We start from the raw sequence: 26603 nt of genomic DNA on the forward strand, positions 1-26603 counted from the left end.
AGAATCTTCTCTTCTTCTTTAATAAAAGCAAGATATACAAACAAGTCTTATAGTAACAGGTAACACAAATCGTCATACACAACTATATATTACATGCTGTAATCAGCAAACATTTATAGAATAGGACAGCAAATTTTGCTAGAGAATCCCTGTAACTTCAAGTGACAATTTATCTTCTCCTTTTCACATTAGGATCGTATCTGCAACAGAAAAGAAAATTTGTCACAAATTACTATGGCTCCATGATATTCAAACTTAAGAATGCTATGCAAATGATTTTATTATATATTTATAACAAGGGACTGGGCAGTGTTCATCAGTCCTTTCCCAGACTGCACTTCTGACAACTACAGTTGATAAAATTTGACTGAATGATGCAGAAGTCAGTACTTGTGCATGAACTAAAGATAACACCTTTACCAAAATAAGCTTTCACCGTCTTCCTAGCTACTTTAAACCTACTTCATGCATAAGAAAGCTTCTTCAAGCCTGTATGTCTCAATATAAGTTCCACTCGTCACCCTGCCTCCTCCACCCAAAAAAACGGGGGCACAGGGGCAAGGGGTACTGTATATGTGTAACATTTGGCCACAACTCATTCACAGAAAACCTTTCTGTTGCCTTCTGCTCCTACAAAACAATCCCTTGCTTTGTCTTACCTTTCATACAGATTTGGATTGTTTTTTAGTTATTAATAACTATTTTTAAATCCAGAAAGTAGATATCTAAGTTACAGCAATATGCCTACAGTTTGCCGCTGCTTCATACTGTCGTCCTTTGGCTTTCTCTCTCTCCATTTGTGCTTCACCTTCCCTAAATCCTGTGTCACTTCTTTGAAATTCTGATGTGCTTTGTATTCATGCATGAATAACTTACGGACACAACTGAATGATCAGGCAGTTTTACTTCCACTAATTCTGATCTCATTCATCGCTTTTTTTTTTTGCTTAGACAGGAAAATGTCCCAACTTGTGAGCCAAGTTACATCACCACATAACTACAAAGGTATTAGAAGTTGCTGCCATGCAGCTCAGACTTCTGGCAAAAACGAAGTGTGTGATTTTTGAAAGCAATGCTTTATTATTTATTAACTGTTTGTTAACAGCACAAGCTGTTAAAGCAGTAAGGTTCTCTGAGTGGTTTGTACACGTTGATATGACACGCAATATGATATCTCTTTGATTTGGACAAATACATGCTTCTTTACCATCCATATACATTTTTCTACTGTAATACACAATTTTTAGTGTTTGTCAAATTCATGGCAGGTCAGAAGTCACATAGTAGTTGCTAGTTTCTTTACATAAAAACAAAGAAAATAATGAAACCTTTGCTAACCAAAATGCAGTCCTTATGCTCGGTCTCGTAGCATTTCTTTGATTTTATTGCTATAGCATTGTTACAAATCAATTCTAACATTTACGGATGTCCTGGACACCAAACACTATTGGAGGGGGGAGGGCAGCGAGGGGGTAGAACACACAAGCTGAGGAGAGATGGGGGATGATGCACGGAACTCTACCATCGGGACACCACCAACAGCTTCAACCCTGTCTGACTGTCTACAGAGAAGCTGACACTGATGGTCATGAACATCTTTCTATTTAATCCCCCAGCTCACCTCCAGCCATTTCTCATGTTAAATGAAACCTGGATGATGTTTTACAGACAGAAAGAAATCAACCAGTATTATCTGAGAAAGTAAAAAAACCATACAGTGCCTGTGGCCTGAAACGTAAAGAGATCTACAAGGAGTCCACTACTGTAAGTGAATGTACAAAGAAATGAAATACCTTGCTGGGAATAGGGAATGAAGGGCTGTTAGCAAGCATTATCCATTTATTTCCAGTCTTAATAGAGAGTATGGTAGTTCCTTCCCTTCCTCCTCTATCTCTGAACGTACTGAATTAGCAGTACTTGAAGGTACAGCTTTTCTTTCCAACACATCTTTACCTTGGAGCATGACTGTTTCTAATTTCATCTTCAAATGCAGTTTTCATGGGAAATTGCAGCTGCTAACATTAGCATCACATCAAGTAGTTTTAGTCAGGATTAAGGACAAAATTAGAAGTAGGTTATGATCTGCTGAACGTTAAACTATGTGTTTTAATATTTTTGACTATGGAAACTTCTGTACTTACAAATACCCTAAATAAATCGGAGCTGAGGTCAAAATTTTTCTACGCATAAATGCATGTGAATTATTTAAGTTTCCGCTGCTGTGTTTTGAAAAGCTGGAATTAATCAAGATATTTTGGACCACTTAATCTTCTAGCAGAGCAATCAAGCTGCACCGTAACTTTTTATAAATATCTTCATAATTGTTATGCATTTAAAAGCTGCATTGCAGACGTAAATCCGGATAAAGCGGCAAACTTGGCCTAGAATTTCTTTTTTTTTTATTGGAAAGTAGTTAAAAATCATTGAAACAGGATTATGGTTGGAAGTAACTGGACAAAAAATCAACTGAGTAAGATGATTTTCCCTGCTCTTTCAAAAGAGAGATGAGAGAAAGTGGTAAGACAACTGAAATGAGGGTTAATAAAATTACACTTTGGAGATAAATGTAATGAAATATGACAAAAATCATAGAAAACATAGCCTTTTTTTTAAATTTTTAAATTGCGTGAGTCATAATCTCAAAGATCAAAAAAGAAAGTCCTGCCAATCACTTTTTTTCACAGAACTAGCATTCTGTTGCTTTAGCTCCCTCAACACAAGGACATGCAAGGAACATGGCCAGTATGAAAGAAGTTACAAACTCCAGAGCTTTTTCTTAGGAATTCAGATGACTGACTTAAGTGTAACATCAAACCACTCCCTCGTGCTAGCAAACCCTAATGGCACAGAGCCTGACCCTGGAAATCTCTTCCAGCCTTTGTGAACAAACTGGCTTACGCGTGAGACAGGAAAGAGCAACACTTCTGCTTGAGAATGTTCTTATTAAAAAACTTACAGCAGGTCTGAATGAAATTGGAAGCTTAAGGCATAAAAAAAATCCTTATGAAAGTCACACTGGGTACATTCCAGACACGGGAATACATGAAATCTTTAATAATAATAGTCTAAGAAGTAGTCTTTTGCAAAATCGGCATTTGTGCAAAAAAGATGTGATGCAAAATAAACACCTTTTGTAAATATGAACATAAAACTCTTACCTAAAGAGATCATCAGCAAGTGATTCTTCTCTTGCACGTCGATTCTGTTCCTGACAAGATAAGATTTTTTCAATAATTGATGTTAGGGATGAAAGTAATGAACAATATGGAAGAACAACATATTCCTTCACTAATAAAATTTTTCCCTGAAAACATAAATTTTCTCCAAGTACTCACAATCGATGTACATTCCTAATGGATGATGTATTTCGTTAGTCAAACCTGGCTACTGCTACTAACGGATTAGTATTCTCCTATATTATTATTCTCCTATGAAGAAAGGCTGAGAGAGCTGGGGCTGTTCAGCCTAAAGAAGAGAACACTCTAGGATGACCTTATTGCAGCATTTCAGTAATTAAAGGGGGCTTATTAAAAAGATGGAGAGCAACTTTTTGCACAGTCTGATAATGACAGGACAAGGGGGGGATGGTTTTAAACTAAAAGAGGGGGGATTTAGATTAGAGGTTAGGAGGACATTCTTCACTCAGAGGGTGGTGAGCCATTCTATGATTAGTTTGTGCAAGTTTTAAGTTTTTGTCAGAAGTTTTGTTTGTAAGTATTATAGAAATAGTGAAAATTTTGTATGATTATTGGTGTATAAAAAAGATTTTAATTGGCATTCTCTACACTCAGGGACGAAAAAGGAGATAATTAAAAAGTGTTGAGGGCATCAGGCTGTGGAAACAAAATACAGTTCATCAGCAAATATTTTTAATGAAAATACTGGAAGATCAAAGTGCAACAGAACCGCTACAATAAAATATAAAACTTTTACATAAGAAGGGGAAGATTTTCGTAATAGAAAAAGGCATAGAACTTCTCAGTATCTTTCCCAGTATACCACAAGAGAATTTTACTCAAGTATTTTCTGTTCTTACCAAGAGAACAGAATGTCAATTGCACTGTGTAACAATTTGAAAATGGGTTATATAAAAGTTCTTCCTACGTGTGTCACATTTGTAAAAGTCACAAGTTTCCATAATGCTTATTTTGCTTATTAAAAACAAAAGAAGATCACTCTCTTTAAGGTTACTGATTTTGCTTTAAATCATTATTACTGATTACTTGAATTTCGAAATGTAAACTGAATTCAAATGATCAGGAAAAAAAAAAAAGAGCCTTACCACCGACCTCTGGCTTTCAGTAACTTTTCTAATGCATATGTTCCTATAAGCACGTGTAATAGCTAATTGGAAGAGGTTTTATTTCAAAACTAAAATTCTGAATTATTTCAGAAATGACCACAGGTTGTCATGACCACTTAAAGGAATCAAGTTTTGGTATTGTTCTTCTTTGAAAAAAATTCCTTACCTCCAATTCTTCTCTTAACCAGTCTTCTAGCTCTGAACTCTTTCTAGCATGGTGAGCAACCAAATCTGATCCTCCAATAATGTACGGAAGTTGTCCTGCCCCTGGATAACTGACCTATTAGACAATACATTCTTACAGTTAAGATACAAGGCAAGCACAATACAAGAAAAAGGTCTGTTTTAAAAATTCATATATCAGCGGTGAAAGTCAGTCTTTCTTTGAATAACAATTATCAGATGATATTTAAATGAGACTGAAGTGAAAAAAGTATTTATAAAAAGCTATTAAGTCCCTCCTTTTACCAGAGAAACAAAAAAAGGTGATGAGTTCTATATGCTAAATAAATGCGACAGTATTAAATGAAGTTTGAAAACATTACAAACTGATCTTTACTGATAGATTCTATTTTACATCAAAATGCATAAACATCTATTACAAAAAGTTGAAAAAAACATTTTAAATTTGGGATAGTATTCTATCTAAAATGACTGCACACTCCTAGAAAACTGGAAGTTGCATTATATGAATAATGTTCTCTATATTATAGTGAAATGCACTTCTAATAATCTTATACCATATATATGTTTTTTTGTTTGGTTGGTTGTTTTTTTTAATATGAGCTGAAGTGGTACTTCTACACTGAACACTGTGGATTTTCTTAAGTTATCCTCAGGACCCAAGCAAGCAATAATCTCAGTTTTTTAAGATATTATTTTTAGTTTAATTTTGAAATCCAAATTTTATTACATAAAATTCAAGATCCAGAATCAGCATATGCTCTTTATAGATCTTTGGAGACGTTGAAATGCAAGTTTTTGGAAGCATGAAGTGAAGTCACACTTTTAACGAGATTATGATAGGCATCACTTAATGACATATTCCAACTAGCAGCTTGGAATAAGAGACTACAAGTATCTAAAGAATCTGGTATGAGGTAAGCCTTTGTCAGCCTGGTACTCTTTGGTCAGTTAGAAAAATATTTGTAAACAATATAGTAAAATATTGGAATCGTTTCTTTCTCTAGCTACTATTAATGTAGAAATATATTATGAAATATATTAAAAAAATACTAAGGAAATACTTTGAAATATTTTAAACAGTGCCATCTTGTGACCATTTGAAATACATACCTTTTTGAACTTTTTGAAATTTTTCTGTCCCCCGCAGCTCGTATTGCCAATAAGCTGACTGTTCTGTCTTGGATGGCTGACAACCAAGGATCTAAACTCAGTCAAGAGAAGTCTGCTAGGAAGACTGCTGGAGTCATCTTCAATTTTGTTGTGGTCCTTCTGAGGGAAGAAAAAGGATGGAGCACTTCAAGTATATGAACAGACATAGAGCACACCTAGTAGTGTAAGCTTCAGAGAAAGAAACAGTAGTGAGTGCAGCTGAGGGCCAGGAGAAGCAGCAGCAGTGCTACAAGACAAGATGGATGTACTTCTCAGCCTCCTTATACATTATCATTAGAGCTGGGTGCTCACTATTTTTTTTTCTTTCATATTTATATCCATTGAAAGTACAGGATTATTAAAAACTGCAGTAATAATCATGAGGACGGTGTACCTCATTACACTAGAATTTTACTTCATGATAAAGCTTCATGTAAAAAAAAAAACATATATATATATATATTCTTTTTTTGCAATGAAGGTATTATCTAAGAATTACTTCTCACCTCCCTGTCACTCTGCCTTTTATTTGGATTAATTTAACCAGCATTGCTTATTCTAATAGAAACTCAAAGACTAAGCTGAACATCTTCAGCTCCATTCTAGCCTACAGATTCATCGTTTAGACCAACTTTGTAGCTATAAACTAGATCTGAGAAATGAAGCAACTTTAACTTGTACACGGGAACACTGTACACGTCTGCATGCAAATCTGCATGCATACTTTGCAGCTTGGGGGTTAGATCTATGTGAATTAAAATGTGAATTAAAAAGGAAAATATGGAGGACAAGCACACAGATTTAAACTATCTTCAAGGACAGCTCCAGCCCTGACAAAGTACCAGTATTTTATATTAAAGTGCAAACTAGAAGTCCCTTAATCTGAGCTGACGCTGCACTCTGGTACACCTGCACAGCATTCCCTCTTCTTGGTTTGTATTTTTTACGCAATGTTTGTTCACGCAAAAAACATTTATCCTGTTCCTTGTGAACTGGCTACACTCTCCTTCCTCTATTCAGAAGCATCCCATTTCAGTTTCATTTAGCCTTGTCTCCTCCCTGCCTCACTGCCATTCCCAGCTATTCTCTCCTCCTTCCTTAATTCATCATCCCTTAGTCATCTCACCTGTAACACGAAGTTAGTATGCTATTTACTATTGATCAGTGTATGTTACATCTATTTTCCCCATAGTCCATCTCTTCTGCTCTAGGTGTAATCTCCTTAGAGCAGCCAAAGAGATCGCATTCTTATCCGGTCTTTAAGTACTTACCTAACAAAAACATCAGCACTGGCATTAGCCACATTGCAGAGTTAATACAACTGCATTAGTTTCTGCAGTCTCAATCATCTTAAGTGTCCATAAAAAATAGCTTTACACAAACACGTAGATAAACTACAGTTCTGTCTTTATACAATCAAGAAGCTAAACTGCACTATTCAAATTTACACGATTATTTTAAGGGGATCTATTTTTACACCTTCTTTACCCCAAAATATGATTTGCAAATATTATGTCCTTAAAAGCAAAGTTTTGGTGCACTTTCTTAATGATTCTCAAGGTTTGCTGTTCAAACTTACAATTGGTTTCTTACCAAGACTGGAGGAGATTCTTGCTTGATCTCACTTTTCTTTTCTAGAGTTAGAACTGATCCAACTTCATCTTCTCTCTGTTGATTAACGATTGAGATTAAATGAAAATTATGATGGCAATTACATAAAATCACTTTCTGCTCTTTCCTGTGGAACAAGCATTTTCAGATCAATACAAATACAGAGACAGAAAATTAACTGACTACACTATATATAAAAATTAAAAATACTGTCTTGCAAACTCTAGTTACTCAATTATGCATTTTACTCTTACAGCATGTAAACACTGCCTATACTGTATATAAATTGGCTGGACAGTAAGCTTTAATAGAAGTATTTTTAAATAGAAGAAAAATGAGTCTCTTCTCTCTTATTCCCTTTTGTGTTGTTGATTTTTTTTTTACTTGTTACTTTGCTAGGGTTCTCAACATTGTTGTCCTCTACAAATCTGTATGTTTTTTTTGTTGTTGTTGTTCTTTTTTTTTTCCAATAAAGTGGCTACTGTTAACTCAAAATCCATTGTTTTCTTCGTTTCTCTTAAAAATTGCCTTAGTCTCAAACAGAGAAATAATCAAGAAAACTAATTACAAGCTACTCTATGACTAAAGTATGCATCTGCTCCCTTCCTCTTTAGTCTCTGTCTAGTCTAACTGGTTTCTGCTCTTTACAGTGGAATAAGCATTTTCAAAATCAATATAAATATTTAGACAGAAAATGATCTGCAACATACTTTTAAAATTAACATGTTTTTTAGATTAAAGTTACAGTCTGCAGGGTACATCAATTTACAAACTGGTGAATGAATATGAAATCAGAATATTTAAGCTATGATAAAGCTGTATAAATCTGAAGCCAAAAACTTTGGAGCTTCAGGAATTGAAGTTTGGCATCTGGTTACAGCATACTAGTATAAGCCAAATTTTGCTTCCTGGCTCTTCGCTTTTTTTCAAGTGGTATGTTTTCAAGAGTTCTGAGTAACTCTCTAAAGTGAATGCTTCATTAGATAGCAATGTTAGCTAATAAAGTTACAGTGTCTGCCCAACAAAGTCAAACTTACAGAGATGGCATATAAAAGAATATATTCAAAAAAAAATCCTCTCTAAAATATTATTTTACTAAGAAAGAATTCCTTCATCAACAAGACCTATTTGCAAAGAGGAAAATGAAAACAAAACTTTTAATATCAAAGAATCATTAAGGTTGGAAAAGACCTCCAAGATCATCTGGTCCAACCGTCCCCCTACCACTATACGCATGTATGTTTGAGCAAGAATTATCAATTTACCCCTGTGTTAGCTCTATTCAAATAAACCAATGCGCTGAAATAAAGGCTATGATTGCTCAAAAATAAAAGTTCTTCACTGATTTTGTAGGTTTCTAAAAACTAAAATAAAATAGAAACCATTAAAAAAAAAAAGCCTTCTTCCACAATAGGTACAACAGTGTTTTACATCCTGATGATTTTCATCCATGTTGGCCTGACAAGAAAGATTTTGTTTTTGTTTAATATTAGGAATTTAATTTTTCACCTAAGTTCTGTCCTTTTCAAATGCCAAGTGAAATTCAGCCCATCCATAGCTGACCAGAGGTTCTGTCTATGCAGTTTAGTGGTACTATTTATTTATCTTTAAATGAACATTAGTGATTTGAATTGCCTCATACACGAATTTTGAAGATCTTCCATATAATACATCTAGAGATTCTAACTTGAAAGATGTTGGAAACTACTCTGGGTATTCAATGGAAGAGGTCACGTTAAGGTTTCTTCAGGAAATTCATTACATAAATGTAATTGAGTATTATTTTAGCATATATATTAGCATTATAATGACACAACAATGTACAATATTAGAAGTTATTCCTGGACCATGGAGAAATTCTGCTGTCCTACTTGCACTATTTCAAAGAAAAAGAGAGGAAAAATGTCAGAATAGAGGCAGTTTTTAATTCACAAAGAAACAATGCTGTGAAAGAAAAACAAACAAACAAAAACATTTAAACGGGTGTAACACTGCAATGTATGAGGAACTTTCTTCATCCTTAAAAAAGCTATTGCATCCCTCGAATACATTTGTAAACTTTGAGACCAGACACATGAGAAGAACATAACTCACCAACGTTTCATTCTCCTCTTTTTGCTTTGCATTTACTTCTTCAATTCTGCTTCCTTTGGCTTCCAGACATCTTTTTTTTCGTATATTGCCTTGAGATTCCTGGTCTTGATTTGCCGTTTGCTTTTTCCAGTCTAGGTCTCTGCTTTCAAATACGATTTCTAGTGTCTCTATACTTTCAGATAAATCATCTAACTCCTTTCTTTTCTTTGGTGCAGGATTTTCACTAGAAGTAATTTTAGTGTCAGTTTTATCACTTGCTAGTTCATTACTTTCCCTTGTCAGCTGGATGTTATTTTCCTTTTGATGCTGTTCTTCATTTTTCCACACTGACGAAGCTGTGGATTCAACGTGCTTGGAAACAGGCGATGACCTTTCCTCCAGTTTTGCTAGTTTGGGGACAGATGTTTCTCCTCCTTCTTCATCTCTTTCTCTTAACCATAAAGTAATTACGAAATGAAGAAATTACAAAAACGTCTTTGAATATGATTAGCTGCATCAGCAATACAACAGCTTCCTGGGGTTTCAATGACGGCATTGTGAAATTTGTACGTAAATACCCTTGAAAAACGGCTTTTCCTTTTCAGAAGCTGATCTAAAAATTACCTTTTTATTAGCTTCGTTTTGAATAACATGTACATCGATGGAGCTAAAATAATTTTCCAGAAACAGCATTATCTTAAAAATAAGGGACATAATGTCAAGAACATTTCAACTTACCTTTTCCTAGCTACTTGGAAGTAATTTGTAATCGAGTTAGACTGCTGACGTGGAGTGGACTCTCTAGGTTTACTGACTTCTGAAATTTTAGATGGAGAGGGAGGATGACTTTTTTGACTAAGTGTAGATGTTCTATTCACTCTGGATATCAGTGTTCCTGCATTCACATTGCCACTTGTGCTAGGGTTCTCCTTCACAGGGGGTACATCCTGGAAAGCTACTTTTTCTCTTCTGTTCGTCTTGGAAGTCTTCTCTATCTCCATACTACAGCAGAGAGGAAAAAAATAGTAGGTGAACACACAAGAAGTTACTAAGGAGATACACTGTTGTAGAATATCACTTTTAAAAAGCTGAGCTGTACTCGAATGTACTTACAAGCAATGTACATGTGCTAACAACAGAAATTGTAAAATCTGCCACAATAAATACATTTTCATAACCATGAAATGGCTTCAAAATTTGAATACAGTCAAGATAGTCGTCAGATATGCAGTAACTACATTTGTATCTAAAAAGAGTCAGAGGTCCTGTGACGTATTGCTATCTACCACTAAGCAGAAATTAGGTTACTGCAGACAACCGACAGCAATTTGTTAAGTGCAGTTTCAAATGCTGTATTTCTTTGTCCACTGCAATGATGCAGTTCCTCTGCCACAAGAGTACTTTATTTGTAACTAGTAGCTTAGAAACTATTTCCATGCATACTTTACCGTGTCTGCTCTTCTATTTCTGTATCAGCTACATATAGTGTACTGGTATCTGCAGCAGTTGGCATTATGGTTTCATCCACAGCCAAACTCTGAGAAATGGCTGGCCCTATTCCTGATGCAGAAGTACTTCTAGTTACAGCTGCAAGATCAACACAAGAGAAGAATTAAAAGGTTAATAACCAGTCTGCTTTCCTATGCATGTATTATCACACTACCACCACTGGTAACTGATCGGGTGAGATTTTTTGTAAAATTGTGTTAATGCAGTTTTCATCAAAAAATTACATGGATTTAGTAATTTAAAAACAAAACAAAACACAACCACCAAACAAAAAACAACCTGAAGGAACCAGGTTCTAAATGACCAAATTCTGGGGTTGTTTTAGTTAAACATCCTGCTGAATTAAGTTACGGAATTTTGCTTAAATAAAAATGAAGCACCATGGGAAGTTACTTATTAATATGGTCATAATGTAATTTATAGATCATGTAATACATATGCAAAACTGTCAGAGCACAAAATCCACGATCTGTTTTACGTTTAGTGTTTTATCATCATCTGTTAACCTGGGGTCATTATACTACAGATTACCCCTAATAATACAAAACCACCATTATAAAAAAAATCTTAGAATAAATGCCTTCTACGGCCAAATTCTCATAGTCCTTATAGTGAGGGGACTGCCTTAAACACTGTTTGCTGCTTAGTCTAGTCACTTGCATTAATGCTCTACAGAACAGAAAGAACATACACAATTCTATATTGTTTGCCTTTTCACTTCTCTTTGTCTTACAGATTGTCTTCTCTAAGTCAAAGGATACTAAGGCTATTTTAACATATAAGTCTCATAAAATCTATGACAGCATATCCTTTCAGATAACCCATTCTTTATACATTCATATTTTTTTTTCACACCACTGTAACCTATAGAGGAATAACCAACCTACAGAGTCACCCAGGTCTCCTTGAGCTACCACATCTGACATGATCTTACATGATTACTACAACTTGTATGTCCAAGGTAACAGTATCTCACTATTTATTGTTGAGACAAGATTGGAGGAAGAAGTCTTGCTTACAATCCCTTTGATTTGCAACACATACATGGAAGTTTTTGATAATCTCCGAACACCAGAACTGATTCCCTCTTGACAAATAAACTGCAAACATAGCTATCTTAAAAGACTGATGTTCTATCTTTCAACGTAAATTAATCAGGCAATTTAATTTTTATCTAATGGAATTATTGAGACAGGAAAACAACAGTCAGCATTCCTAACTTATTCAGCTGTCTACAGGGTTAATATCTTTAAAATTAACCTGAGAACCTATTTTTACTGCTGTTGTATTAGCAAATACAAGTTATGTTTCAAGACAAAACATGGTATGTCCAACCCCAAACTATTACTTAGCAAATGTGGCAATGCTGTCTCGTTGGTTACTTTATGATTAGGTTTGATTTTGAAGTGGGAGCGTGTGGGGAGAGTTTCCCCAAGGCAAATTCTTTTGTGTGCAATGAAAGCAAGTCTTTACAAATCAAGTTGGTTCTTATTCTCTCCAATTTTTAATGTAGATCTATTATCTTGTTACCCCAGTCTTTTCATACAAGATAGAATAGGTTGGAATTCACAACTACTATATACATATTGGTTTAGCAGCCACTAAAACCGCGAACTTCAAGACTGTTTATAAACACGTTTCCTTTAAACTGAGTCTGGTTTTTACACTAATTTTAGATCTGTTACTTTTTTATTTACATTTATATGTCAGTTTTCAATGTAGTTTACTGGAAACTATTTAAAAAAATACCTTTTCAAACCTGCATATAATTTTCAGTGTCATTCTATTTTAGTGGTCTTACAAAACAGAAGAACCTTAGCATTATTAGCTGATGCCGTGTACAAAAAAAAACCAAACCAACCAAAAAAAAAAACAGCCTCTTTATTGCTGTTAAATTATTATTATCCTTCTTCCAATTACCTTTGTTACCAGGCTGCTTTTTAGGGTTGCAGTATGTTTCTGTAGACCTGAAGATTACCGCCAATCCGATTTCTGCTTCGGGAATAGCCCTGAGATCATTACTGTTAACACAAAAATGAAACCAACACAAATAGTTAAAAAAAAAAAAAAAAAGTCTTTCAGTACAGTTTCAAAGATGAAGAGCACAGATATGTCAAGGTACAAAAAATTTCAGTCCACGTTATTATTTTCCACAATATGGCAAGTCAGCATAACTATCCATTATCATATCCACGTCCAGTACATACAGACCTCCATGTTTCCTGCTCCCGTAGCCCCAGTCTAGTTCCAGGAACATGGCTAAGGCATCTCCCCACCCGATCTCTGGGAATTTAACTTGACTGTGGTGTACCTCTGATGTATGTGAATGGAAAAGTGACTTCAAAGACTTGAGTCACTCCTTTTACAGGAGTTACCAGCACACACACACACACACGCAGTACATGGCTGTACTGCAGCCATGAAAATAACGGGAATACAATTGTTTTCTCTGTTTAGCAACGAAATTCATGGGGACTAGGCTTAACTACCCTGTTAAGGGTTGGGATTGTGTTTTTTACAATGTTATAATGACCAGTGTTATACGGAACACAAACTGCTTTTCACAAACTTGATATTCAAGTAGTTAGACAGCAATGAGCTGTATGTCCTCAAAGTGCTATTTCATGTTTTCCATGAAATAAATATGATTTAAAAAAAATCAAAGATTATCTATCCCCCATTTTTAGAATATTTTTAACTCATTTTAAATAGAAGAAAGAGCTCTTGCTTTCTGTAATTTCAAATCAATTCAGTAACAGTGAGTTAAAGAAAGAACCCCTCCAAAAACCTCATCCTCAAAGAACCGCCAAGTCCTTTCTTTCCTATTTCAAGAAATTTTACTTACTGTGCTACGTACTTAAAACAATTAAGAAAATGTCCCCCTTCTAAACACCCTACTGCTTCAATATGTATGCAAATATGACTAAATCAGTGCAGAAATTCTGCAATTACCCTACCACTGTACAAGAGAACAATGATTCACCTTTGCAAAACATTCAGAACGGAATCAGTCCAGTTTCTCATGGACTCGGATCCTAGGATCTGGGAGTTTGTCAACCCAACATCGACAACACAAACTTCAGGAGAAACCAGTGAAGAAGTTTCTTTTCTTCCCTCCGTCATCAACTTTGCTTCGCCTCCTCCAAGAACAACAGCCGGACCCAGTTTCTTGTACTAAGAAAAAATGCAAATAAAAATATCTGAAAATATTTATTTAGAAATATGCTAACCTACTAGCACAATACTTATCATTCATAGATTAATGCAGAAGTGATGGGTTCTGCTTCTACCCCTGTATTTCACCTTGCTTAGGCCACTGTCTTGTGAAAAGATAAATATAATGAAATCTTTCTCTCCTGATGAACCGAGAATGAGTCTGAATTCAGAGAGAACACAATACGTGCTTAGCTGTCCCTGCAACACCTTTGCAGTGTAAAGCTCAATTACCTGCTTGGCAGTTAGAAATACAAAAGTTTTTCCAAAGAATATTCTTTTCCTTTCTTGGTGCTCTGATAAATCCAGGTTTTCAGTACCAATGGAAGGCTCATCAACTGGAGGATAAAAACTGCAAGAACAGAAGATTAAAGTTACAAAATTGAGTTACGTATCAGTACTGATTGATAGTCCTTTCTACTGTAGGGAGAAGCTCTGAGTTAAAACACTGCACTGCTTTGTTTCTGTTTAAACTATTTACATAAATATTTCTTCAAGAGATTAAGAGGAAACAGAATCTCTCACTTCTCAGTATCTAAGCTTAGACCACGACTTTCTAACTCAGTTAACTAAAAGAACAATGCTTTTAGGAGTGTACTCAACCTTCCGATTTTAAACATCCACCCTCCAGACATCCACACTCTCCACTAACTACACTGACAAACAAGACTGCAATCTCATTACCTTAGCAGGGGACTTCACACAAAAACAGATGTCTTGCTTGCTCTAGCCTTCATGTTTGGACAGCCACCCCAGTTCCCTTGTATTGGATCAATTGCACTCTGCCACACTAGATGACAGCCTACTAATCTGAAAGAAAGTAAGTACGCTTTTCTTGGTGGTGGCACTGAGAACTGAACTGATTCAGTCTGCAGCTTCTCAAACTTTTTGTCTGAAAATAACCAGAAGGGTTGTTGGGGAACAGATTATATAGAAGTGAAACCCTAATCTTAAATTCAAATTTTTGTGTCCTGTGATCTCTGCTTCAGTTAACAGCAGCATACACACATCAGAAAAAGCCTCTAAGGCAACCATTTTACTGATAATGTCACAACAGTATTTATTGACTCTTGGAGCCACACATTCACTCCTGCAGCAGACCCGAGAGATCAAGGTGAAGGCATGTGCTGGAAAGGAGGTGAGAAAAAAAAAAGATGCTGAAATGCCAAAAACTGGTTTAACAACCCAAGAAATTACATATGTACATGTATTCATACATACAGATATATGTTGATTTTTTTTTCTTATTAATGCAAAGATTAGCAGGTTCTAAGCAGGAAATAAACTCCACAAAATGCTGAAATACTAAAGTTCCTGAAAAAAATTATGCATTTATTATATAAGTAATTTCACTATCTGTAAACATAAAAACAGTCTCCTCGGATACTGATAATATTCACGTAAGTAAAGCTGAACACGAGAATAAGCCCATGTTCAAATATGTAATTCAACGATGATAGGCTAGAGCGTACTAAAATAATTACAGTCAATTCTAAATCATCTTTGTTCTTTTGCATTCTTCTCAATCAATTCCTAAAGCTTGATGGACACAACTGACTAACATGAAATTCAGGTTTCAAAAAAGCTTTTGACAAATGTCAGTGACTGTTCAAGGTTTGTTTACAGAAATATTGTTCAACTACTTCATTTGAAGGTGAAATAGATAAATTCCACTGATTTGAAGAAATAGGGCACCTCAGATTCTAGTTACCAGGCCAGAGGGCTTCAGATACTGAGTCCCGTAATGATAGTTGTTAACCTGGGAAAAGGTTATTACAGGCAAAAAGATATTACAGGCGAAAGTCATCTTTAAAAATCAAAGAATGAGTAAAAAGGGAGAAAAAGCAGTTCCATTACTTCATATTATTTCATATAGGGCTGTACTTACGCAGTCATTAGTGAACTCTTCAGGCATTTTTTTTCCTTCCACAGGTTATCAGAGATTACCAGAAGACTGGTGTAATGTAGTGTCATAATAATAAAACAATAAAAAGCCTCAAGTAAGAAGCCACACTGATAATGTGAACTGCAGGTTTGCAATTCTGTGAAGTCTTGATATAAACCAAAGAGCTTTAACGCTTTTGAACTTTACAATTTCCCCAACACTAGGATTTGGAGGGGGAATCAACTCTACAGTACTAATCAACGCTTAATTGTCACTCTGCATCACCACACTAACAAGCCTTTCTCCTTTCAGATCCAAACTATTACTGCACCAAGTTGTTTAGTGTCACGTGGATGTACCAGCTCTTGCTACGCTGCACAATGCAGATATTCTCGATGAAGGTTAAAAGCATTTTTAGAAAACTGAATACAAACAGCTGCTACGTAAATTTTGAATATCTTCTCACAAGCTACATCTTAAAAGATCACCTATTTAAAATACTGCAATTATTTTAAAGATAGATCTCACCAGCTGTCTCGTTTAGCTTGACACAGAACTCTCTCTTTGAAAGCTAAATAATGGATACATTGCTAGTGTCAATCCCATTTAGTGAGCTCAACTCCTCTGGGGGTCTTAACAGTTAACAAAAAAGTTAAAAAAAGGGAAACATATCCATTAGATTCTATTTTACAGAGCATTTAACAGCTCAATTATGCTGTCATTTCCCTATTAAAAGAATGGACAACATGCACCCTGGTGCCAAGAGCCCCAACCACTATTTGTTTGTTACTCTAACGGACAGTAACAGCAGCCTTACAGCATGGTAACATTAGATCAAGCATATTTCAGATTGCACATCCAACTGCTTCCTTTCTATGGCCTGCACTACCTCTACTTTTTAGATCTGCCAGAAAATCTTGCTCAGTATTCCAGAGAGGATTCTCAACAATTTCTGTTTAGCTTTCTCACATGATTGTAGAACGATGTAAAAGTATAAACAGACGGAAAAGTTATAATTCATGAAGTTTCCCCCTTTCTTTTGTAGCTGCAGACCACTTTACACCACTCTTAAGATGACCTACTTGATCTATTCCATAAACCTCTGCAAATGTAAAACAGTATCTTGAAACTGAGGAGTATTTGTTACCCATTGCTCCAGGTCAGCACCTGCATTGTTCTAACATGGCACTGCCATGATCTGTGACACGTATTTACCACATAACATGCAGGTTATTGCAAATATCTGCAGCCCTGCTTCCATTACCATCTGCACATTGCTAAGGTGCTGTCTGTTTATTTAGTTTCCTTTTTCCCCCCGTCATTTAAAGTCTTCTACCAATGACTATCAGACCCACTGACGAAAATAAATGAAATCCCTATGTCATGACATAGATGTATGCATGTATATCAGTACATATGTAGAATCACAGAATGCTTTGGGATGAAGGGACCTTAAAGATCATCTAGTTTCAACCCCTCTGCAGGGACACCTCCCACCACACCAGGTTGCCCAAAGCCCCATCCAGCCTGGCCTTGGACACTTCCTAGGACAGGGCATCCACAGCTTCTCCGGGCAGCCTATGACGGTGCCTTACTGCCCTCTACGTAAAGAATTTCTTCCAAATATCTAATCTAAATCTTCCCTTTTTTCATTTAAAGCCATTCCCCTTGTCCTATCCCTACACCCCCTGACAAAGAGTCCCTCCCCAGCTTTCCCGTAAGCCCCTTTTAGGCACTGGAAGGCCACTGTGAAGTCTGCCCAGGGCCTTCTCTTCTCCAGGCTGAACAACCTCAGCTCCCTCAGCCTGGCTTCACAGGAGAGGTGCTCCAGCCCTCTGAGCATCTTCGTGGCTTCCTCTGGACTCTCTCCAGCAGACCCATGTCTTTCTTGTGCTGGGGGTCCCGGAGCTGAATGCAGGCTCCAGGTGGGGTCTCACAAGAGCAGAGCAGAGGGGGACAATCACTTCCCTTGCCCTGCTGGCCACGCTGCTTTTGGTGCAGCCCAGGACACGGTTGGCTTTCTGGGCTGCAAGTGCACGTTGCCAGCTCATGTTGAGCTTCTTGTCAACCAACGCCCCAAAGCAACAACGTGACTCCTATTTTTTTTCCACCGCTTATTTCCCCCAACTGCAACGTCTGGTTTCCAGTATCCACACCAGATTAAAACAATACATTCAGAAAAATCATGACTTGAACGTCTTTAAAGTAACTTAACTTCACAAATTGTTCACCCTGGTAACTGACAGTAAAGTTCTACAAGTTTTGATGTTTTTTTTTTTCAAATACCAAGTATTCTTACCATTTCTGTTCATTACGTATTTTATTTTGTATGCTTTGGAAGACAGTCTGAAAAGTGTAAGTGACAAAGAAACAGTACCCATAGAATTTACCTTTTGAAAATACACACAATGCAAATTGCTGTCCTGCGTAAATCATGTGTTCATACTTTAAAAAAAAAAACTCTCCTTTTTCAAGGTCAAAATAATAGCAATACAGGCACAGGTGAAATTTTCCCATATAATAATGGGATTATTTTATGCTTTTCTATGTGGCAAAAATGACCAAAAGGGCTATTCTACCATACTTATTTATTCCAAATTAAAAATACTCTTTTCCTATTACTTTAACAATATTTTCTTCTCCTATAGTGAAGACCTGTTTGTGTTACTTTCACTTCATCTCTCAAGAGAAAACAAAAAAAAATCTGTTATTTCAGGAAATTTAACGGTCAGGCTAACTTTGTTTTAAACAAAGCTTGCAAGTGCTTTTTTCCACATGACAAGTGATAGGAAGCAAGCAAATGGTCTCAAGTTGCACCAGGAAGATTTAGATTGAACATTAGGAAAAATTTCTTCATAGAGGAAGTGGTCAAGCATTCCAACGGGCTGCCCAGAGAGGTAGCAGGGTCCCCATCCCTAGAGGTATTTAAGAGACAAGTGGACGTGGCACTGAGGGACATGGTTTAGTGATAAGACTTGGCAGGTCAGGTTGATGGTTGGATTTGATGCTCTTCAAGGTCTTTTCCAACCTAAATGTTTCTATGATTCTATGAATAAACTCAAAAACTAACCATGCACTGGGAAAATACATTTTCATAATGAAGTGAGGTTGATATAGTTTATACAAATCTAATTTTCTTCATTTTAATATATCAACTCCCAAAAGAGTTTTGACGTTGCATCAAACATATCATCATAAGGATTGCTATACCAACCTCTGAAAACAAGTTCCTATCCAGAGCTAGTAACATCTCTAGATGTATTATCAATTTCAAGAGCTCATTTTATAGCTCTAGGGATGAGAGTAAGAAAATTGCCTTAAGATTAAAATGTGTTTCATGTTAGGCATTCTTCCACAAATAAAGTTAATGTAATTCACGTATTCTGTCAAGTCTGAACAGATGAATGTGCAGTTATTTGATAATCTAGCTTCCATAAATTTAATTCTGTGACATTTAAAACATGATACTTACCTTTCAGGAGTTGGCAACTGTTGCCTGGACTGAACAGCTTTGATTAATTCTTCAAAAAACTCTGGTTTTATAATTGGTCGTCCACAAATCAAGGCACATATAGTCTGAAAAGAAGGAAAATAAGTATTTAACATACAGAAAAAATACAGCTAGAATATGGTCCAACTGACTTGAGCTCTGTAATATCTTAGATGTGGAAAACATCGCACAAATACAACTGTACTTGATTTTACTATGGAAAAAAATGGATAGTTTTACTTCTAACAGCACAGTTTTTAGTTGCTATCCTGACCAAAGTTATGAAAATGTGTAAGGTAGCCGATGAAAATCAATGACAGTCTTCAAAAGAAGAACTAAAGCTCCAATACACAAAGCAATGACACTATGAGGTGTGGTATTATTTTTTGAGTGGTCGGTTGGTTTTTTTGCCACTGAAAAGGCTTGTGCAAGCCTTGAAAAATAACATTTAAAAATCACAGAGTGGCTAAATAAGCATTCGGTTTGTACAATTATATTGAATATAGTCAAGTGGAAGTTAAAAAGGCTACAAATTCTTCCTAAATAAAGTACATTTCCACTAAACTATCTGAAAGTTAACATAAAAAATGAAAAGGAAGACACTGACAAGGATGATGAAAGCAAATAAAATTCCGTCCTTCATTTAAAAATGGAAAACACCAGCAGAAATGAAAGAACAGCATACATCAAAACTCTACACTAGGCAAATACTTAGAATGGTAATTAAAAGAAGAGTAAAATCTAAGCAAATACTGTCTGACTAGACATTTATTTTACACAAGTAGAACCGTGTTACCTTTAGTGCTTCTGTTAACTTGGATATGAAGTTCCATAGTCGAAAAGTAAACAGTTGTGTGGGTTCTCACCAAAACAAAGTGATTTTTTTTTTAACCATCCCAGTACTTCTCAGCAGCCTCAACTAGACTGATGCTAGTTTAGTTTAGTTCTGATCCAAATTACTGTGTGGATGCATGAAAGGCAGAACAGGAAAGCTAGAACAGGAGAGGGAGCTGGAGGATAGTGGGAGGAGACTCAACACTAACATCTTACTCAGGGATCGTGGAACTGAAGGATAGAGAAACTTAACTAAGTAGTACAAGAGAGAACTAGCAAAAACAACAACAAGAACTCAAAACCACAAAACAAGCAACCATGCATACAAAAGAAACGACCTACCAAACAAAAAAGCCATCTTTTTTAACAATGGATTGACTTTTCCACAAACATTATGGCAACACTAAGAGGGAAAAAACAAACAAGCAAACAAACAAAAAAAAACATTTTTCTTTATTTCTCTTAGTTTTCAAATACAACTTTTTCCCCTTTCCATTTTTATTTCATTTTAATATGGTATTTTGGCTTTTAAGCTGAGAATAAAAGCTTCTCTATCAAAGCTTTCACCAAGGCTACCATAGCTTCTCTATCCATCCTTTTCCCACTCCCTCCTTTATCTAAACAACTTTTTCAACTTTTTTCATTTTCTCTCCCTCCAACATATACCTTTCAAAGTTTGGAAAAGGAGGAGTTTAAAAAGAAGAGAAGGAAGACTTTACAGAGAAAGAATTTGTCTAGGTAAAGCCAAACAAAGCTCTGCCACAATCTTGACCACATCTAGAATTTAATTCACATTCATAGAAAAATTGCAGAGCAGTTCCATCAATATGCAAACGCTCAACATACCTTAACAGTAACTTTCACTGATGCCATTACAAGGTAAGTACACTCTTTCGTCCATTCATTCACTACAAGACCTCCCAGGAGCTGGATGGCTTGATTTAACTCTGTTTTCTGAGCAGCATCTAAACACGAGGAGCAGACAACCAAAGACTCATACTCCACTCTGCAAAGAACAAATGAAAGAGAATTGCTTTGGTAACTTTGGTGAAGCACTATAATGAACAAAGCTGTCTTAACAATCATGTTAATCTCACAGAGAATTCTGAAAACCTAAAAAAAAAAAAAAATGACCCTGTTAGTTTTATAAAGACTGCTTTAAAATTTCCTGAAAATATATATATATACTATCTTTCACTCAGAAAAATTAACATTTTGATTTCATGTTTGAAACGTTTCTAAGGACTATTTGGTCTCAAGAATGAGCAGAGACACCGATTAGAATCTGCTTCAAGAAGGTTTAAAATTAGGAAATACTAGAAGAAATTCAGCATGGGCTTTCAAATGCAAAAGGTATGCTCAACAGAACAGTCCGTGAACAGATTGGTATTTAAAAGACATGAGTTTTGCAGAATGCAAGCTCAGGTAACTTTTTTTCTAAGACTGCCCTTACACTTGACCATACACCTAGTTAAATCTGTGGATTGCCCACAGTGCATTACAGTATACCAAATCATATGATTTGACTTGGTTTAGTCTATAAAGGAGAAAGAAATTTACAGAACCTTTCTGGTACAAAATTCACGATGCAACTGGGCCTATGACATAAACATACCTGACAAGTGGTACAGGAGCTATCTAAAATACCCAGAATAATTTATTGTAACAAGGCATGGAGAATGCTGTTTTTACTGCCAAATAATATCAATAACAGTGACAAAATTAAGAGTAAAATTTAAGGAACAAAGACAACTTCTGGTTAATTTAATATTGGTTCTGAAGGTCATTAGAATTGGTTTTATCTACCCGTCTCTGTACCTGCAGGAGCACTTTATATGCTTGCATGGATAGCACTGGCTACGACATTAAATTTGAAAAAATGAGCAAGTTGTACTCCCTTAAGAGAAGCATATATTACAGCAACAAGCATTCAATGGTTAGTGCTGCGCAACGCACTATCCAACCATCTCAGTTCTTTTCTCATTACATTATCAATAGCTAACAAGGGCTCAGCTGAACTGTATACCTACTTTAAACTTTCCTTCCTCCTTTAGAACCATTTAGCTTTTAGCATTTTCTCAACTAAGATTTTGTTCTTTACTTAAGAAAGCCTGAAAGCACTTATGGTACATGACACATCTTCTAAATGCCAATGTTAAACTATAAATAGTTTTAATTCCTTAATTTATAATAATGAATCGTTATTATAAAAATACGTATTCAGTTAGGGTTTCAGTAACAGGCTGTGGAACACAGACAAATATTGTTCATCTCTTTTGCTTTCTAAAAACTTTTTAAGCATTTAACATCATTTACATTTCTTTATTGTACTATTGCTTGCCACGTTCTGTGATGTGCTAAAATAAAATACTCTTTTTAAAAGCTGCATTTTTTTTTTCCTTAGTATTTTATAATCAGCCTAAGTACTTCTTCTTACCTAAACTTGCTGTTAAAGACTCCAAAATTGACTCTGTCACCAGACTGCAAAGGCCTTGAAGATCCATTCATTTTTGATCCATTAACAAATGTACCATACTTGGAGGTATCTCTTATTGTTAATGTAGGGACTGGAACAGACTGGCTCTGAAAACAAACATAAATAAGCCTTGACCGTTTATCAGAAACAGGTTACATGAAAGAAATTCCATCTGATTTGTCTTCAAATTTCTGTCCACAGAAACTGCAACATGTAAATGACAGTAAAATGCTGCTTGCTAATTCTCCTTGGGACATTTTTAATTTTCCGCAGTCCCCTAAGCAAATGCAAAATTAATGATGTGGAATGAAACGTGAACTCCAGAACCTAGCCTGCAATGATAAAACTGCAGCACTTTCCAGACCCATGACTTCTTTGTCTAAAACTTGTCTATGCAATGAAATGTAATAACATAATTTTCCTGCTGTGAATATTTTAATAAAAATTCCTAATCTATTTTCACTGTGGGATAAAAGGAATGCCCAGACAGGAGCCTGGAACAGACGATTTATGCCACTGAATTTCTCAAAACAGACAAGCACCCCAGAAAAAAATATAAATAAATAAAAATTCAAGATTAAGGAAAGAAGGTGGCCAGTGGTTCTACTCCAGCTGTATTGCCATGGCAAACTGAGCTGTCAACACAGTGTATTTTTAACACAGTAAAATGCTGGCAACTTACCTGGGTCGTTTCAGGATGACTTACTGTCAGAACCGCATGACTTCGACTGATGGATTGATCATCCTGAATTAAAATTGCACAGTTTCTGCGTCCAACAACATAATCTGTACCAACTAAAAGCCGATATGGCTCCCCTGAAAATAAAAAAGGAGACAGAAAAATATAAATTTACAAAAAACTCCAAAGCACCCAAAGTACTTCAGAGTAATTCAGAAATTTCTAACCCTTAAACTTGTCATACATCATTTAATAGGCTGATGAGAATCACACATTCACTTTATGGACAGCATCTGTTTCTTCCTCTCCCCCTTGCTATGTCCATTATAAAAGGATGCATTTCATGGTACACAAAGCAGTTACAGAAGTGGTGGTACACTTTTTTCAAGGACAATATGTTTTTACTAGTATGTTAATTATTTTCTGTTTACTTCTTCATAAAAGAAGTACACAGTAAACAAATTCTACAGGTACATAACTTATTTACTAACTTATTATCAGAATAAAATGCCTCCCTAACAGATGCTGGAAGATTTGCAATGTAAACCAAACTGATACTTAGCATGTTCTGTCTCTGACCTATGCTTAGCTCATTCTTGGTATTTGTGAGCTAGATCACACTGCAGCTTAACAGTGCATGGCTTGACTGTGTCCAAAAGGTGTAGGTCACCTGCTAGTCAGTGGTGAACCAGCAATTTTTATTCATGAAAATGAATGAATTAGAGACTAAATGTTAGTTATCAACTGTGGACAAATACTTTTCAAATACAAACAGTGCAGAACTGATCATCCTGATTACAAACCCAGTAAGAGATCAAACCCTGCTCAATGGGATTACATGCTGCTGCCACCAAGAAGTAAAGCAAACATCCTGAAGTCACTCCTAAAGAATCAGGAAATAAAGAGCAGATGCAGCGGTGACACGAGTGCTCTTTATGAAAAAAAGAGAAAGCATTTCAGTCAAGGAAAAGCTTTTATATTATACGCTACCTATCAGAGTTGATCAATACATCAAAGCTGCAGATAACTGGAAGAGAGGTGGAGTGACAAGACAGTTTCAAAACCCCGCATGCAAGAAATAACACGAGACTTGGTCCTTGAAACAACACAGCAATCGGGCACCGTTCAGGCAGAGCCTCCGAGGTTGCCTTCTGCCCCTCCGCTCGGCTCTCCGGGTGTCACAGAGCTGCCTTGCTTCAGGGGCAGGAGCGCACCCGGGGCCATCCCGGAGGCACAAAGCAGCTGCCCCACCGCCACCAAAGCGCCGGCCCTATCCAAAGGAACCGCAGCGGGCCTGCAGGGCTCACGTGCAGAAGGAAGCCCTGCTGGGTACCGCAGCGGAGGCCGAAGGAGCAGCTCCCAGACTCCTAAAGGGAACGCCCGGGTCGAGGCCCGCCCGGGACCCCTCGGGCTGCGGGGAGGAAGGGGGGGGCTGCAGCCGCCGTGCCCTCACCTGGTCCCGCGGCGGGCACCAGCTTCCACATCCCGGCGGGGGGCTCCTCCTCGGTGAGGGGCTGCGGTTCGCCGGGCGGCAGGGCCGGGAAAGGGCCGGGACCGCCACCGCCGGCCGCCCGTGTGCCCCGCCTGGCCGCGCCGCGGGCGGGGAGGGCGCCGCACGATGGCGGCGGCAGTGGGCAGGCAGCGCAGCCGGGCGCGGCGCGCAGGCGTGGCGCTGAGGGGAGGCTCCGCAGCCCGGCCCCGCCGCGGACGGCTCACGGATCCGGGCTGCTGCCGCTCAGGAAGCTGAGGCAGGGACCGGTTGCCCCTGTTGGGCTGGAGCGGGGCGGCTGGGACCGGGGCAGGGTGAAGGTGGGCGGCCAGGTGCGGGCGGTGAGGCCCGGGAGGCGCCATGACGGCCGCCGGCCTCCCCCCTGCCCTGCTCTGCTGTAAAGCGCCGGTGTGCCTAGCAGCGGGTCGGGTTTGAAAGGGAAACGGTGACATACAGAAATACAGCTCTTAACTGAAACCTCTGCAACTTATACATTAAAAAAAAAAAAAAAGCAACTTACTAGTTTTAAGTAGCAAAAAAATCCCGGGCTCATGGATGGGAATTTTAAGTCCATTAAGCACGTCGTCACTGCAGATGATTTGCAACATCCTTAAACTTTTTATTTTATTTTTATAATTAATCGTTTATTTTTTTTTCACAGGGAACAGACAACAGGTATAGAGAAGCGGTGTGAGCTGTGAACGGTCAAAATACCCGTTTCTCATCGTGCTGGGGAGCTCAAAAGGAGCAGGATGCCAAATCCCCAATGCCCACGGTTATATTGGCCAGTATTTGAAGATAAAATTTCTTCCTACTGGGTAATCACGTCTTTGGTAATGAGTATTGATAATTGTCATTCATCTTTGCAAAACAGCAAAAGCCTTTTGGTGGGTGCACATAGATAGCAAGTTTTAGCATCAGGAAACTGATGGAGTTGAAATGGGAGAACTTGGGACGATGTTTTTCTAATAGGAAGAGATTAAAACATAAATATGAGATGTAAGTCAGGAATGTTATTTGTGTGTTCAATCTCCCATGTGATTAAGCATTCTTTGTCCTTAAACGTTCACTTAGATACGTTTTCAGATTTTCCCTCCTACATTTCTTCTGAGATAAATGACCACAGTCTCCTTAATCTCTTTTTATGCAAGTTTTCTTCATATTCTTTGCTCATTTTTTCAGTCACACATAATTTTACAATTTCAGTTTCACTAGGGTGATCAGAAATTTATAGTGTATCCTAAATAGTACTATATCTCAGCTTTATATAACTACTTAAATGTTCTCTGTATAGTTCATTATCATTATTCTGTGTCTTATTTATCCTATTGGCTTGACTTCTGTGATCACAATCTTATGTGACAAATTGTCATCATAAGAAACTGCCTGAATCCTGTAAACCATATTATAATGTTTATACTTTCCATTTCCCTGCTTTTATCCAATTTCATTTTATTTTCTGCTATTGTGTTTTCCTATTTATTCATATTTACCTTCTAGACTTCTTGAGTTTCTTGCTGTCTCTCTGATCCTGATTGATCTAAGTAACCTCTAATATTTTTTGGTTCTCTACTTGTTCCTTTTTTCAGATCATAAATAAATGATTCATCAGGGTTCCAAACTTAGTTTCCTCAGTAACTATCAGTGCAGAAGGAGGTATTTCAGATATGCATATAGGCTACAGGCTTAATTGAATATAATTCATA

General features: G+C 36.9%; 1 protein-coding gene across 1 annotated transcript; it reads right to left on the reverse strand.

Moving 5' to 3' along the window:
* NBN (nibrin) lies at positions 1–25494 on the reverse strand. The gene is made up of 16 exons (XM_080580742.1): positions 24862–25494; positions 23412–23545; positions 22691–22836; positions 21100–21259; positions 19402–19505; positions 14279–14396; positions 13815–14005; positions 12752–12852; positions 10771–10909; positions 10061–10324; positions 9344–9773; positions 7232–7306; positions 5600–5758; positions 4470–4583; positions 3159–3208; positions 1–200 (listed from the first exon to the last, which is right to left on the reverse strand). Exons 1-16 carry the CDS (start codon positions 24890–24892, stop codon positions 170–172), a joined length of 2247 nt encoding a protein of 748 aa, XP_080436868.1. The 5' UTR covers positions 24893–25494; the 3' UTR covers positions 1–169.
* Positions 25495–26603: the final 1109 nt, after the last annotated feature.

This window comes from Anser brachyrhynchus (genome assembly GCF_964034855.1).
Source record: "Anser brachyrhynchus genome assembly, chromosome: 2".
NCBI classification, from domain to species: Eukaryota; Metazoa; Chordata; class Aves; order Anseriformes; family Anatidae; genus Anser; species Anser brachyrhynchus.